Genomic DNA, 13,024 nt, shown 5'->3' with positions numbered 1-13,024 from the left:
CATCCATCTCTATAGCAACCAGTGTTTGTCACTTGGGCGAATCCCCGGGGTGCTCTAAAGTGCCAGACTCTAGAGTTCTCTTAGTCAGGGATGTACACTTGAGGCCCTTTCACTCAGTGGCCTTGTTTATGCTAGAAATTCTTGTAGCCATATTCCAGCAGTGGACAGCGGTACCATTGCTAGCAACAGTATTAGCAGGAATCCGGACAGGGCACTGGCATTCTTTCCACCTGCTCATAGCAGGTTTTGACACGGGGGAATACACCCAAGCCCTGTCTGCATTAGTCTTTTGTCAATGTGTAAAAGGGTGACCTAATAAAATATTCCCAGTCAATATTTACACCTGTACAGTGACCTCTGAAGTCTGTGATGTGTGACTCCAAGTAAACTACAGGGAGGACAGACGCAGCTCACAGGGGAAGCTGATAAGAAAAAGTTATTATACAAGAACTAACTGACCATGCAATGTCGACAATGACCAGGATAAAAAAATAATGATTTTATTTTGGAAAGTGATATGACAGCTGGACTCCAGTGGCACAAAGTGACTCTTACAGTTTGGATTATACTGTACAGAATGCAATCTGCTTGTTCACATACTTGTCAGACTGTGAGAGAACTGGCCTTGCACAGGGTCACTCCCAATTGCACATTTCAACAGTCCATGGGGTACAGTGAGGAGGAAAACGCCCTGCCGATAAACTCTCACCAGCTGGAGTTAGCAGCAAACAGACTCCTTCACTCCAAGCAAATGTGTCATATTTCCAATAACTGCCAGCTAGAAGTTCTCAGTCTATGGCAGCATCACCCAGTAGAGGCTCCCAAATTTTCTTGAGCCTGGAAAGTTGTAATTGCTGCTGAAGGAAACTGGTAGTTTTCGGATGCAAAAGGTGTTTGGTTCCATCGCCCTCCCACCAAAAAAAGTTTGGGTTTGTAATCATAAAAGGTGAGGAGTGATCAGGGAATGGGAGCTGGATGCTCTTAACATGATTGGACCCTTTAGCACCAGGACAAAACAAAAAATACAATCCTAAAGGTTCAGCTCTTCAAGAAACCATTCCTGGCAATAACATATAGTTACAAGCGACAAAGAGTCCTGTGGCACCTTATAGACTAACAGACGTATTGGCGCATAAGCTTTCGTGGGTGAATACCCACTTCATCAGGCGCATCCGGACAGGGCACTGGCATGCGCCTGACGAAGTGGGTATTCACCCACGAAAGCTTATGTTCCAATACGTCTGTTAGTCTATAAGATGCCACAGGACTCTTCATTGCTTTTTACAGATCCAGACTAACACGGCTACCTTTCTGATACTTGTATAGTTACAGTACATGCAAATATAGCTGAACGCAGAGCCTGTGATACAAATCCCCCAGGGACTGCACTAGCCAGTAGCCTCCAATGGCAGGGACTTTGTGGCTTTAAAACTCCAAAGAACTGGCACCTCATGGAAAATGGGGGAAATCTTTATTATGAAACAATTCTGTCCCTTTGGCACATTCCCCATTAGTTATTACAAGGGACTGGTACTTGTAAACAGATTCACAATTTTCCTGCAGCAATTGCTAATCGCCCCACTGTGATCAAAGCCCCTTGAGTGTGCTATCACAATCATAGAAATGTAGGCCTGAAAAGGTCCTTGATAGGTCTTCTAGTCCAGCCCCTTGAACTGAGGGAGGACCAAGTAAAGCTAGCCCATCCGTGATGGGCGTTTGCCCAACCTATTCTTAAAAACCTCCAATGACAGGGATTCCACAACTTCCCTTGGAAGCCTGCTCCAGAGCTTAACTCTCTTTAGAGTTAGAAAGTTTCCCGTAATATCTCCCTAGCTGCAATTAAGCCCATTTCTTCTTGTCCTACCTTCAGTGGACATGGAGAACAGTTGATCACCATCCTCTTTATAACAGCCTTTAACACATTAGAAGACTGTCATCAGATCCCCCTCCACCATCTTTCTCAAGACTAAACATATCCAGTTTTTTTAACTTTTCCTCATAATCAGATTTACTAAACCTTTTATCATTTTTGTTGCTCTCCTCTGGACTTTCTCCAATTTATCCACATCTTTCCTAAAGTGTGGCACCCAGAATTGGACACGGTACTCCAGCTGAGGCCCCACCAGTGCTGAATAGAATGGGACAATTACCTCCTGTGTCTTACAAACAACACTCCTGTTAATGTACCTGTGATGGAGTGTACAAAGCTCACACTGGGCCTGAAGGGGTTAAAGGAAGCACCACCACTCCAGACCTGCAGAGCATGCTCCAACTGGAGAGGCACTTTAAAACATAAAGAGAACGACTTAGCTCAGAAGAGGGAGGCTGGGGAGGAAGACAGACCTACCCTGTGGGCTCCTGAACAAGGGTGCCAAAGCAGCCTACCTGCTGAGCCTAGTTTGGGCTGAAGGTTTAGTTGTCTTTTCATTTTCTTTTATTATCTTATATAGGACTTGAAGGCATGTGGGGATGGATGGTAGGAAATGGCCCAGGGGCAAAGTGGAGGGCATTCCAGGGTGCTGGACACTGTTGGCACTCATAGGACCCTGGGTAAGAGCCTGGTAGAGTGGGAGGGACCGGGCTCCCCTACCAACTGCCTTTGCTGCAGGAGGAGTGTAAGGCTCATTTCCACCCCACTCCCCCTCTAGTAAGGAGAGGGCAAGGACATTGAAAACCCTGAGATAAAGCTAAGGGTTAGGAACTGGACTGAAAGGCCTTCCTGCAGGGAGGCAAGGCTGGAAACTGGGTGGGCTATCCACCTGGCCCTCTGGGAACTCTGTTACAATATCCCGAAGTGATATTAGCATTTTTTGCAACTGCATCACATTGTTGGCTCATGTTATTTGCTATAACTCCCAGATCCTTTTCAGCAGCACTAACACCTAACCAGTTATTCCCCATTTTGTAATTATGCATTTGACTTTTTTCTTCCTAAGTGTAGTGCTTTGCACTTGTCTTTACTGAATTTCACCTTGTTGATTTCTGACTAATTCTCCAATTTGTCAAGTTTCTTTTCAATTGTAATCCTGTCCTCCAAAGTGATTGCTAAAGCAACCAGAGGACTCTGACCACAGATGGAGAATAAACATCAGGAATCTCAAAAAAGAAAGATTTGGTATTGTGCAAATGTCCATGGTAATAAAACAGTGCGGGAGGAGAGAGTGAGAGACCCATCAGATGATCCCATCAGGCAGCAAGGGTCCTTTCCAAGCAGCAGTTGCCTCTGCCTCATATGCACAGAAAATGCTTTCCAGTGTCTGTTCATTCAACTGGGGCATGGGCCCTGGCACCCTCTGGGGTATTCACAGTGTTTTGACTGAGATCTCAGTCTGTTCCTTCTACACAGCCCGCACCAGCGGCAATAGAGACCATGCTGGGCTCTTGATGGGAGCAACAGACTTATTTTTCGGGGCCTCTCCTCCTTGTGCTTTTCCGTTTCTGTATGATAAAGTCAATCTGGTAAATGAGCATCACGGCCATGGAAAACACGAGAATCTGGAAGGGAAAAGGAAGTCACTAGGGCTGGATTCACTGACACCTGAAAGCAACATCTCTGAGGGCTGAGAGCAGGGGAAATGCAGGGAAGGGACTACAAAATCCTGTAATTTATCCTCTAGACAAAACCCAAGTTTCTGATGCCAAGGACTGTGTCCCCCACTGACTTTCATGGTTGCTGCAGGAGTTCAGCACCTGTGAAACTCAGACTACTTGTTTAGGTGCCTAAGCATTATTGTTCATATGTCACTATATTATTAGTACTGTGTATCTAACTATGGATTTAGATGTTAGAATCATAGAATATCAGGGTTGGAAGGGACCTCAGGAGGTCATCTAGTCCAACTCCCTGCTCAAAGCAGGACCAACACCAACTAAATCATCCCAGCCAGGGCTTTGTCAAGCCGGGCCTTAAAAACCTCCAAGGAAGGAGATTTCACCACCTCCCTAGGTAACGCATTCCAGTGCTTCACCACCCTCCCAGTGAAAAAGTTTTTCCTAATAGCCAACCTAAACCTCCCCTACTGCAACTTGAGACCATTACTCCTTGTTCTGTCATCTGGTACCACTGAGAACAGTCTAGATCCAGCCTCTTTGGAACCCCCTTTCAGGTAGTTGAAAGCAGCTATCAAATCCCCCCTCATTCTTCTTTTCTGCAGACTCTTCTGTTAACGTTTGCCACTCAAGTTTGAAAACTTTGTATGGAGGGGAGTGGTTATCATTCATAGAGCTAGCCAAGCAGATTCTTGGCTTTGTTTATACTAGAAAAATGCACTGGTTTAACCACATTTATTTTAAAATAAATTTAATTAAATCAATGCAAACTCCTAATATAGATGCATTTCTATACATGGAGGTAGTTTGCATCAACACGCTTGATAGCTTGCAATTAGTAAGTTACCAGCTTAACCTTTGCTTATGTTAATTTAGCTTAAATCAGTTTATGTGCATTGCTCTTGAGAGTTTGCACTGGTTTAACTCGATTAGTTTTTAATGGATTTAGTTAAACTGATGCACTTTTCTAATACAGACGTAGTCTTAACGCTGTTACAGCCTCAGTTACCTCCAAGAAAAAGAGTCCTATTGCTATCCCTGCAACAAGCAGCAGGTTTCTCTGCCCCCAGCCAACAATCTTTTCCAAGCAGCCCTCAATGTATATCAGACTTTCTGCTTTCCATGATCTCAGGTTCTGGGTCCCATAGCCACACATGGTGTTGAGAACACTCTGCAGGGAGAGAAGAGCCAGTAAGAGTTTAGAGAGTGAGGAACAGGATCTGCTCTTTCCCCCCTGAAGTAGTCACTGCATGCCTGACCCTGAGAGGAGAGGGAGGGGACAGGTGTCCTGATACAAATATCTAGCAGGGATGGTCTAGCTCAGGGGTGGCCAACCTGAGCCTGAGATGGAGCCAGAATTTACCAATGTACATTGCCAAAGAGCTACAGTAATACGTCAGCAGCTCCCCCACGTCATACCCCTCCCGCCCACCGGCAGCCCCACCGATCAGCATCTCCCCCTTCCTCCCAATTAGTGGGGGCAGGGCCTGTGGCAGAGCCAGGGGTTGAGCAGTGAGCATCCCCTGGCACATTGGAAAGTTGGCGCCTGTAGCTCCAGCTCCAGAGTCGGTGCCTATACAAGGAGCTGCATATTAGCTTCTGAAGAGCTGCATGTGGCTCCGGAGCCACCCCTGGGCTAGTTAATACTTAGTCCTGCCATGAGTGCAGGGGACTGGACTAGATGACCTCTCGAGGTCTCTTCCAGTCCTGTGATTCTGATACATAGTGATGGGCCCAATCAAACAACCAGAACAGAACACTGCTTTGTTCTTGGTGGTCTAGCCAGCTATGTTACAGACAAACAGCATGTTAAATGGTTAGTACAAGGGATTTGGAATTGGGAGATGTGGGTTCTGTTCTGAGTCTTCCACAGACTCACTGTATATTCTAAGTAAAGTCACATCGCCTTTCTGTGCCTCAGTTTCCCTAACCCAGTGGCGATAATGATACTGACCTGACCTTGCAAACTGCATTGAGATCCTGACATGAAATGTTATATAATGCAAAGTACCTCTGATACTTTCCTACTTGATCTCTTTGGCTTTATTTTAATGTGTGTCCTTAGCTCCCAACCACGTGCTGCAGTGGAAATTTTTTAAAAATAAAAACCTAAAGAAAAAAATTTTAACCACAAAAAGTGGCCAGATTTGACTTACAGTAATGGCTGCCTCTTGATCTTTTTGGATGCAGCAGGAGAAAGGCACAGCACAGCGTTCCAGGCTTGGGTTGGAGTCTTGGCACTCAAAGTAAATATTCTGGGACCAGTCCTTGTAGGAATGCACCCCACAGCACTCAAACTGAGAGAGTGAAACAGAAAGGAGGACCCTGGGGTAGCTGCTTGTTTACACAGGGCCCAAGTGTGCATGGGACTGTACAGACAGGAGTTCTGAGAATAGCTGTGAGATAAATTACCCACGGGTAGGAATAAACTTCCCAGAAGACCCCCTACAATCCAGAAAGGGAGAACTGTAATCTTTGGAATCTAGTTAAACTCCCCCACAGCCTCCTCAGATTACCAGTGTCTGAGCAGCGGCTTGAACAGGAGACACGGTTGACTCAACCATCTTTCTCTTCTCTCTCTCATGGGTATTCACAGACTTTCAGGGGACTTTAGGAATCCAATTTGGGAGGGAGAAGCAACTGTGTCTTGTGGTGCAAACAGGGAGCAAAAATGGGGTTTCCCTAAATTGGCCAATGGTGAATTTCACTCTGTTTCCAACTGCCCTGGTGAAAGTCACAGCTGCTGCCGTGGACAGAAAAAAATAAATGGAGACCATTCTTCTTTCTGTGGTTTGAGGAGTGGAGAAAACACTGATTTGAGCACAGGGCCTGGCAAGACAATGGGAAGCTGGCTATCAGGGACCTGGCGTTAGGCTCCCTGTGTATGTGAGGGTCTAATGCTGGCACTGAGATCCCAGCACTGACTGAGGATCTGAGACAGAGTATGTTTGGCCATTTGCCTTCACTGAAATAATTGAACAGCAAAGCATGATACAAATCTGAGAGGTGTTTTTAAATTACCTTTTTCTGTATATAATCAATAAGGTTCTGTAAATCTAGGTCATCCCTATAACCGGAGATAGCTTTTCCCATCAGAAATGCTGCTTTCTCCAACACCTGCAACACACACAGACAGTGCAGTTGTCAGCATCTACCAGGCAGATTCATTGACTTTCAGAAGCTCCCCTTGTCTTCCATTTCCTGCACTTTGGGCCCAAGTCTTGTCTCTGGCATCTGGCCTCTCCGAGGCACCCCTAATCTGAGCATGTCACAGGGACAAATGCAAGTTAAACCCAAGTGACTGCCTTTTCCCCCATTCGCCTCCCAAAAAGTGCAGATGGAGAAGGTTGACCTGCATCCCTGTTGGCAGCCAGAGTATAAATACTCTGCATATATATAGCACACTACACTGTGCATTCAGATGTTACCTGATTAATCTTGACAACCGCACAGTCAAGTAGGTAGAGGAAGTATTAATGTTCCCATCTTCCAGAGGAGAAACTGAGGCAGGGAGGGGCAGAGACTTGCCCAAGGCTACATAGGGTGTTACTGACTTCTAGATCTGTGCTCATGCAATTATGTTACCAAATGCAACTGTCTAATTCAGCAAAGTGTCAGCCAGCTTTGGAGTTGGCTTTGCAGTTACCATGCCAGAGAAGAGAAATCCCAGGACAGCAGCCACGATCTGGAGAATGAGAATGATCAGTAAAATCCAGGCAAACTGAAAAATGAAGGGGTGAGATCATCAGAACAACCTGTAGAGCAACCAGTTCCCCCCACCAGCATCAATGCAAGAGCCCTGTGGGGCTGGGGCTGTGTCTATGATGTGTCATGTACATTCACCCTGCTGTGTATGTGTGTTAATACTCGTACCCAGACATCCAATGAGATCATCCTCCACCTCCAACGGTCCAGAGGAAATCAGCTGTCAGGTGCAATGAACCAGCATTTCACCTTCAGTAATACTGTATCTTGGGGGGCCCCAAGGCACTGGGGCCTGCTTAAGACCTGTTACACACAAGACAATCCCTGGAAACTCCAGAGATACACCCTGTGCAGGAAGGCTTGGAAAATCTAGTTCCAGATTCTACAAGAGGACACAGCAGCTGAAACACTGAAGAGAACACAGGGGACAAGCCTAAGACCTGGCTGAGCAGGGGAACTGTTTAAATTACCAGCCCCTTGGAGAGACCAGGCCTGATTATGCATAAAAGGCTGTCTCCTGCCTGCACTACACTACCATTTTTCTAGGTCCCAGCCCTCCTTGCAGCAGGAGGGCTGAATGTGAGAACTTCCAGGCAACCACCTGGATACCAGTGTTATTACAAGATAGGGCTCCCCATCATAGCTAAATGGTAGTACTGCTGGTAAATATCACTACCTGAATGTACTGGAGAGAGTCAAATCCCCTGCCTATAAATCCCAGCTGAGGAAAACACCATGGGCTAGAACAGAATTTCCCCTGGCTGGTTTTCCCACAATCCTCCATGTTTTATTTGCAGGTGAGGCTAGAAGAAAATGATTAGAATGTTTCAGACAAAAATGCCCCACTACCTCTGCTATAGCACTGGTGATGGAGCTGAGATTGCCTGTGCTAATGGAACAGGCACTGACTCCACAGTCAGGTCAGCATTTTGGAGCAAGCCTCCCAGCCCAGATTAGGGCTAATGGGGCTTGCACTAGTGTTTTAACAGCACTTTGAAATTGCAGTTTGGGCTGGGGCTCAGCCTCCAGTGCAAGCGCTGCTCGCCCCAATCTGTCAGCCTAGGCTGGGAGACATACTCTGACCTTGCTGCCATTGTGACTGCCCTACTAGCTGCTTTTTGTAATGCTGTAGCTGTGTTGGTCCCAACAGGGTGGGTGAGGTAAGATCTTTTATTGGACCAACTTCTACTGGTGAAAGAGACGAGTTTTCGAGCTTACACAGAGCTCTTCTTCATGACTGGGAAATGTACTCAGGGTGTCACAGCTAAATACAAGGTGGAACAGGTTGTTTAGCATAAGGAATTACATGTTGTAAGAGGTCATTCAAGGTGAAGTGGGCAGTTCACACCTCTGTTATCATAGGACAAGAAGTTAGTGCATTATACATTGTTACAATGAGCCATAAATCCATGTTAGCTGCTTGGAAGGAGACTTAGGTTATGGCTACACTACCCACCGGTGGGCAGCGATCGATCCAGCAGGGGTCGATTTATTGCGTCTAGTCTAGACATGATAAATCGATCCCCAAGCGCTCTCCCATTGACTCCTGTACTCCACCGCCTCGAGAGGCGCAGGCGGAGTCGTCGGGGGAGCAGCAGCAGTTGACTCACCACAGTGAAGACACCACGGTAAGTCGATCTAAGTACGTCGACTTCAGCTACATTATTCACGTAGCTGAAGTTACGTAACTTAGATCGATCTCTCCCCCCAGTGTAGACCAGGCCTTAGTCTCTAAGGTGCCACAAGGACTCCTTGTTGTTTTTGCTGATACAGACTAACATGGCTACCACTTGTCTTTAAGAGTGCCCCTGTCATGGAATCTTAATTATTAGGGATGTAAAAGACCTATGAGGTAAGCTAATAACACTCACCTCCTGGCTGTGCTTTGAAGTTGCAAAGTGCTAGGTTAGGTACGTGCCAAGTGTGGTTAGCCCATCACTGGGGCTGGTTGTCGTTCCCTACAGTCTATTCTCCAGTGTTTTGTCCTGTCTAGTTTAAATGCCATCTTTTCATTAGCATGGTTAAGTCTCCCTTTGGGGAGAGGAACCAGCGCAGCGAAATGAATTCTTCTCTGCTTTATTATGTTAGCAAACAATTTCTTTGGTGAGTTTTTGCTGCTTTGCTGCAGTCAGCAATTTCCTCAGGTTTATTTGACAAGTTGTGAAATTTTTTTTTTACTCTGTGAATTTATCATGTTGAGTCTGCGCATTTGATTCCCAGCATTCAAAATTCAGTCTGAGTGTGGTCACATAAGGCAGATGGGGTTGTTTCTGTTCGCCAGTTGCATAAATATAACTCTTACGGAGTGCTCTTCCTACACAGATCTTCACACAGGCCATTTTGAAATTTGTTCACCCAAATGTTGCTGAGCATGACTTGAGGGCTCAGAAGATCAGCTCAGAAGCACACAAGGACCCCAGAGCAAGTATATTTTAAAATTGAAGCCAATATTCCAAGACACTGTTCGGTGGAGGCCAGTATTTACCCAGCTATAGTGATAAACATTAGCTGACACCTGAGAAGGAACCTTTCCTTTTGTATTACTGGGAAATGTTAAATCCTATCAAGGGGGAATTTTTGTTATTTGCAAATGAAAAGAACACACCCTAAACCTCTTCCAGCCACATTGGGTTCTATTAGCTACAAGAAACATGCAGTCTCCAAACATATCACACACACTTTCTTGCATTGCACTGCTGTAGCATGCCTGTGCCTCCAGACACTCCGCAATGAAATTATCCCCTAGATAACCTCATACCAACACCTGGAGGAATGTTACATTTGCAAACTCTCTGCAAAATTCCTATAAAGGCAATAACTGTGGATTCTGATAGGCAAATATTATAAACAACCCTTCGACTTGGGACAAATAGTGTAAATGGCAAAACATTGGTGCAAATGTGAAAAACAGGCCACATTAAAAGGTGACAGGACTAGCACAAGCCACCAGATCTTTTTGCTTGGATGTGCAGCCAAAGAGACAGGTGGGGACCAGAAGTTATGAGTCATGATGGCAGTGCGGCCTTTAGTGTGGTCAGGAATTCACTGTTTTTTTTTCCTTTTTCCTTGCTGTTCATGCAGTTGGTGAGCTATTTTCCCACTAGCTCAGTAACGTGCTAGTACTTCCAGTGCCCCCGTTCAGCACCCACTTAAGGGACTGACAAAAATTTATCTTCTAATGCAGGTGGAGCAGGTTCACACTCCACTCTTTGAGGCACTCTCTTTAGGCAGGAAGTTGCCTAGTAAGGGCAGCCCAAGACATAGGGATCCCTATCAGATAGAAGAAATCATCCCACTAGCCTCTCCTTACAATTTTCAGCAGCACAGGCAGGTCACGCAAGGCTCCTGTACACCCCACAAACGTGATGCCAAACATCAGGATCCCCACCGTAAGCAGGATCAGCGAGGGATCAGCAAGCAGCGAATCCACAGCACCTGGCAGAAATTGAAAAACAAGGCAAAGTAAGAAATTTGCGCAAGCCAAATCCTGCTCCTTCCTCTTCCCCTCGGAGTATCAAGAATGGATACAGAGCTCACAGAAGAACACTGAGCTGGACAAGTTCCACATACCAGCCTTCCAGGGCAAGCCCCAACCCTCCCTTTGAAACACATTTCCTCCCTGCACTCGTCAGTTTTAGCCGCACCTTCTCATCACAGAGCTACGGGATTACAAAACACTCACCAAATAAAATTCTGCACTACAAGGTGGCCTGGGTCCACATGTTTAATTGATGAACACATTTGTCACCTTGGACTGTAAACCCTTCAGGGCAGAGTCCATGTTTGTCTCTATGGTCTGTACAGCACCAAGCACATAGCTAGTGCTCAGCAAATACAAATGGCACATTGAAGGGAGGGGGAATTTGTGCTTGGAGGTTTATTCCCCAGCGTTGAAACTGTGAAGCAACGAAGCCTCAGGTTCATGACATTGGTGGAAGGAGCTGAGCTCCCTCATGAGTTTACTTTCCAGAGTTCTCAGGCATTCATTAGGCTGCACCACCTTATTTGATCCATTTGTAATTTGTTTATTGAATATTGCTGAACACTCAGCAGTCTTTGGGGATGACAAATGTACATGGTTATTAATAATCCTTCTCACCCTTGTAGATCCATCAAAAAGATTTGGCAACACCCTGCACCACCATGTGGGAGTGACATACAGGAACGATGGCGGAGGGTGATTTGAAAACTGCCCGTCAGAGATGGGCCACAAAGCTCATCTCCACGCTGTACTGGGAAGAGAGCAATGACTGCACAATTACCCTGCAGTCACTTCGTTAGCTTTATCTAAACTCCAGCTTGGTAATTTATGGAGGGACAGGAAATGGTACTTACTTGCTTCTTTAGAGAGTTTGGCATAAATGCCAACTGCAACCATGAGCCCACTGGCCACCTAGGGAGGAAGAATCAGAGACAAACTCATCATTTTGCAAGAGGAAAAATCCCCAACAGCATCTAATTCTGGGAGCAGGAGACATTTGCCCAGCCAGAGAAGAGAAGCAGGACTAACAGCCTGTCCAAGGGGAGCCCCAATGAAGGGATACTAGAGGGCAGATTAGCAATTTACAAGGGACCTGCACCCTGCCATCCTCACCACAGGGCCCTAGTATCACAACTGGCCAGACTGACTCTTCACTGGGACGACTTTGAAAGTGGGTTTCCCTGCAAGCAGTGATCTTGCTGCCCAGCCAGTGGCAGCCCCACCCTGGGCGTGGCAGCCCCAGCTCTGCTCAGACTCACCCAGAAGAGGTAACAGGAGACAAACAAAGTGTATTTGATGAGCTGGTTTGTTCTCATGGTTCGTGTCGGAGTCTCTGATACCAGTGCACCCCTCTCCCAGCTGTGGAGTCCGTTTCTCTGCTGATTTTTGGTGCCTGGATCATGTGCTCTAGGGAGTGTTACAGGCACAAAGGGAGAAGACTGACATGTACAGTCAGGTTTGCCACGTGTTTCCTAGTGTAAGTCACTTGCCTGTTTCCAGCTCCCTTGCAGCTGCAGTAGGACAGGCTGACTAGGCAAAATAAATTCCTGAAATGAAGACCTCAGACACACTGAAAGAGGAGGCCAACGCAAGGAGAAGCCCAGCAGTGAGGTGGGGCAGCATTCTTCCATTCAGGTTATTGAGAGCAGGAGGAAGATAAGCCATTTGAAGAGAGATTCTGCCCAAGCTGCCAGTGAAATGTCAGAGGAGACAGGAAGAAACAGGTTTAGACTAGATTCTGTGCATCAGAGAGGCAGGTTCCCAGGAACTGGAGTCCCAGCCCCTTATTCCTTGGGTATGGCTCCCTGAGAAGGAAGAGTGCTTGGCAACTGGAATGAGGAGAGAGGCACTTGGAATGGGAGCTCTGCAAGAACTCACCCTTCACCCCCACATGTGAAAAAGAGAGAGACTCCTACAATTAATGTGTTTTTTTAATCAACCTTCAAAGTAAACACAGTAAAAGTTGCCACAAGCTCAGCACTGGAGACAGACAAAATTTCATCAGAATTGAGCAGGGCATGCAGTGGCAGAGGTGGCTTCCTCTCACTGAGCCATGTATTGGGCATCCCAAAGGTTCCAGGGAGATGAGCTCTGTCCGAGGCTGACAGAGCAGATGTCTCTCCACTCCAAGCTGTGCAGTTGCTCCCTGTGACTTGGAGGCCATGCACCAGGTGGCACCATTGCATTGCACCCTGCAGGGAAATGAATGCTGGGGCCTGAGATCTTATTTGTCCTCCTTACGAACCCCAAATTGGGCTGTTTTGTAGGAGTCTGAACCAGGTTGAGTGT

General features: G+C 46.4%; 1 protein-coding gene across 1 annotated transcript; it reads right to left on the bottom strand.

The window, feature by feature from the left end:
* Nucleotides 1-2,967: 2,967 nt before the first annotated feature.
* Nucleotides 2,968-12,625, bottom strand: LOC117868780 (tetraspanin-33-like). The gene is made up of 7 exons (XM_034755001.1): nucleotides 11,590-12,625; nucleotides 10,565-10,689; nucleotides 7,196-7,270; nucleotides 6,571-6,666; nucleotides 5,706-5,846; nucleotides 4,559-4,720; nucleotides 2,968-3,495 (listed from the first exon to the last, which is right to left on the bottom strand). Exons 1-7 carry the CDS (start codon nucleotides 11,630-11,632, stop codon nucleotides 3,400-3,402), a joined length of 738 nt encoding a protein of 245 aa, XP_034610892.1. The 5' UTR covers nucleotides 11,633-12,625; the 3' UTR covers nucleotides 2,968-3,399.
* Nucleotides 12,626-13,024: the final 399 nt, after the last annotated feature.

Source organism: Trachemys scripta, chromosome 22 (assembly GCF_013100865.1).
Source record: "Trachemys scripta elegans isolate TJP31775 chromosome 22, CAS_Tse_1.0, whole genome shotgun sequence".
Lineage (NCBI taxonomy): Eukaryota > Metazoa > Chordata > Testudines > Emydidae > Trachemys > Trachemys scripta.
The sequence above is the reverse complement of the archived record's forward strand: the minus strand, read 5'-3'. Positions and strand labels throughout refer to the sequence as shown.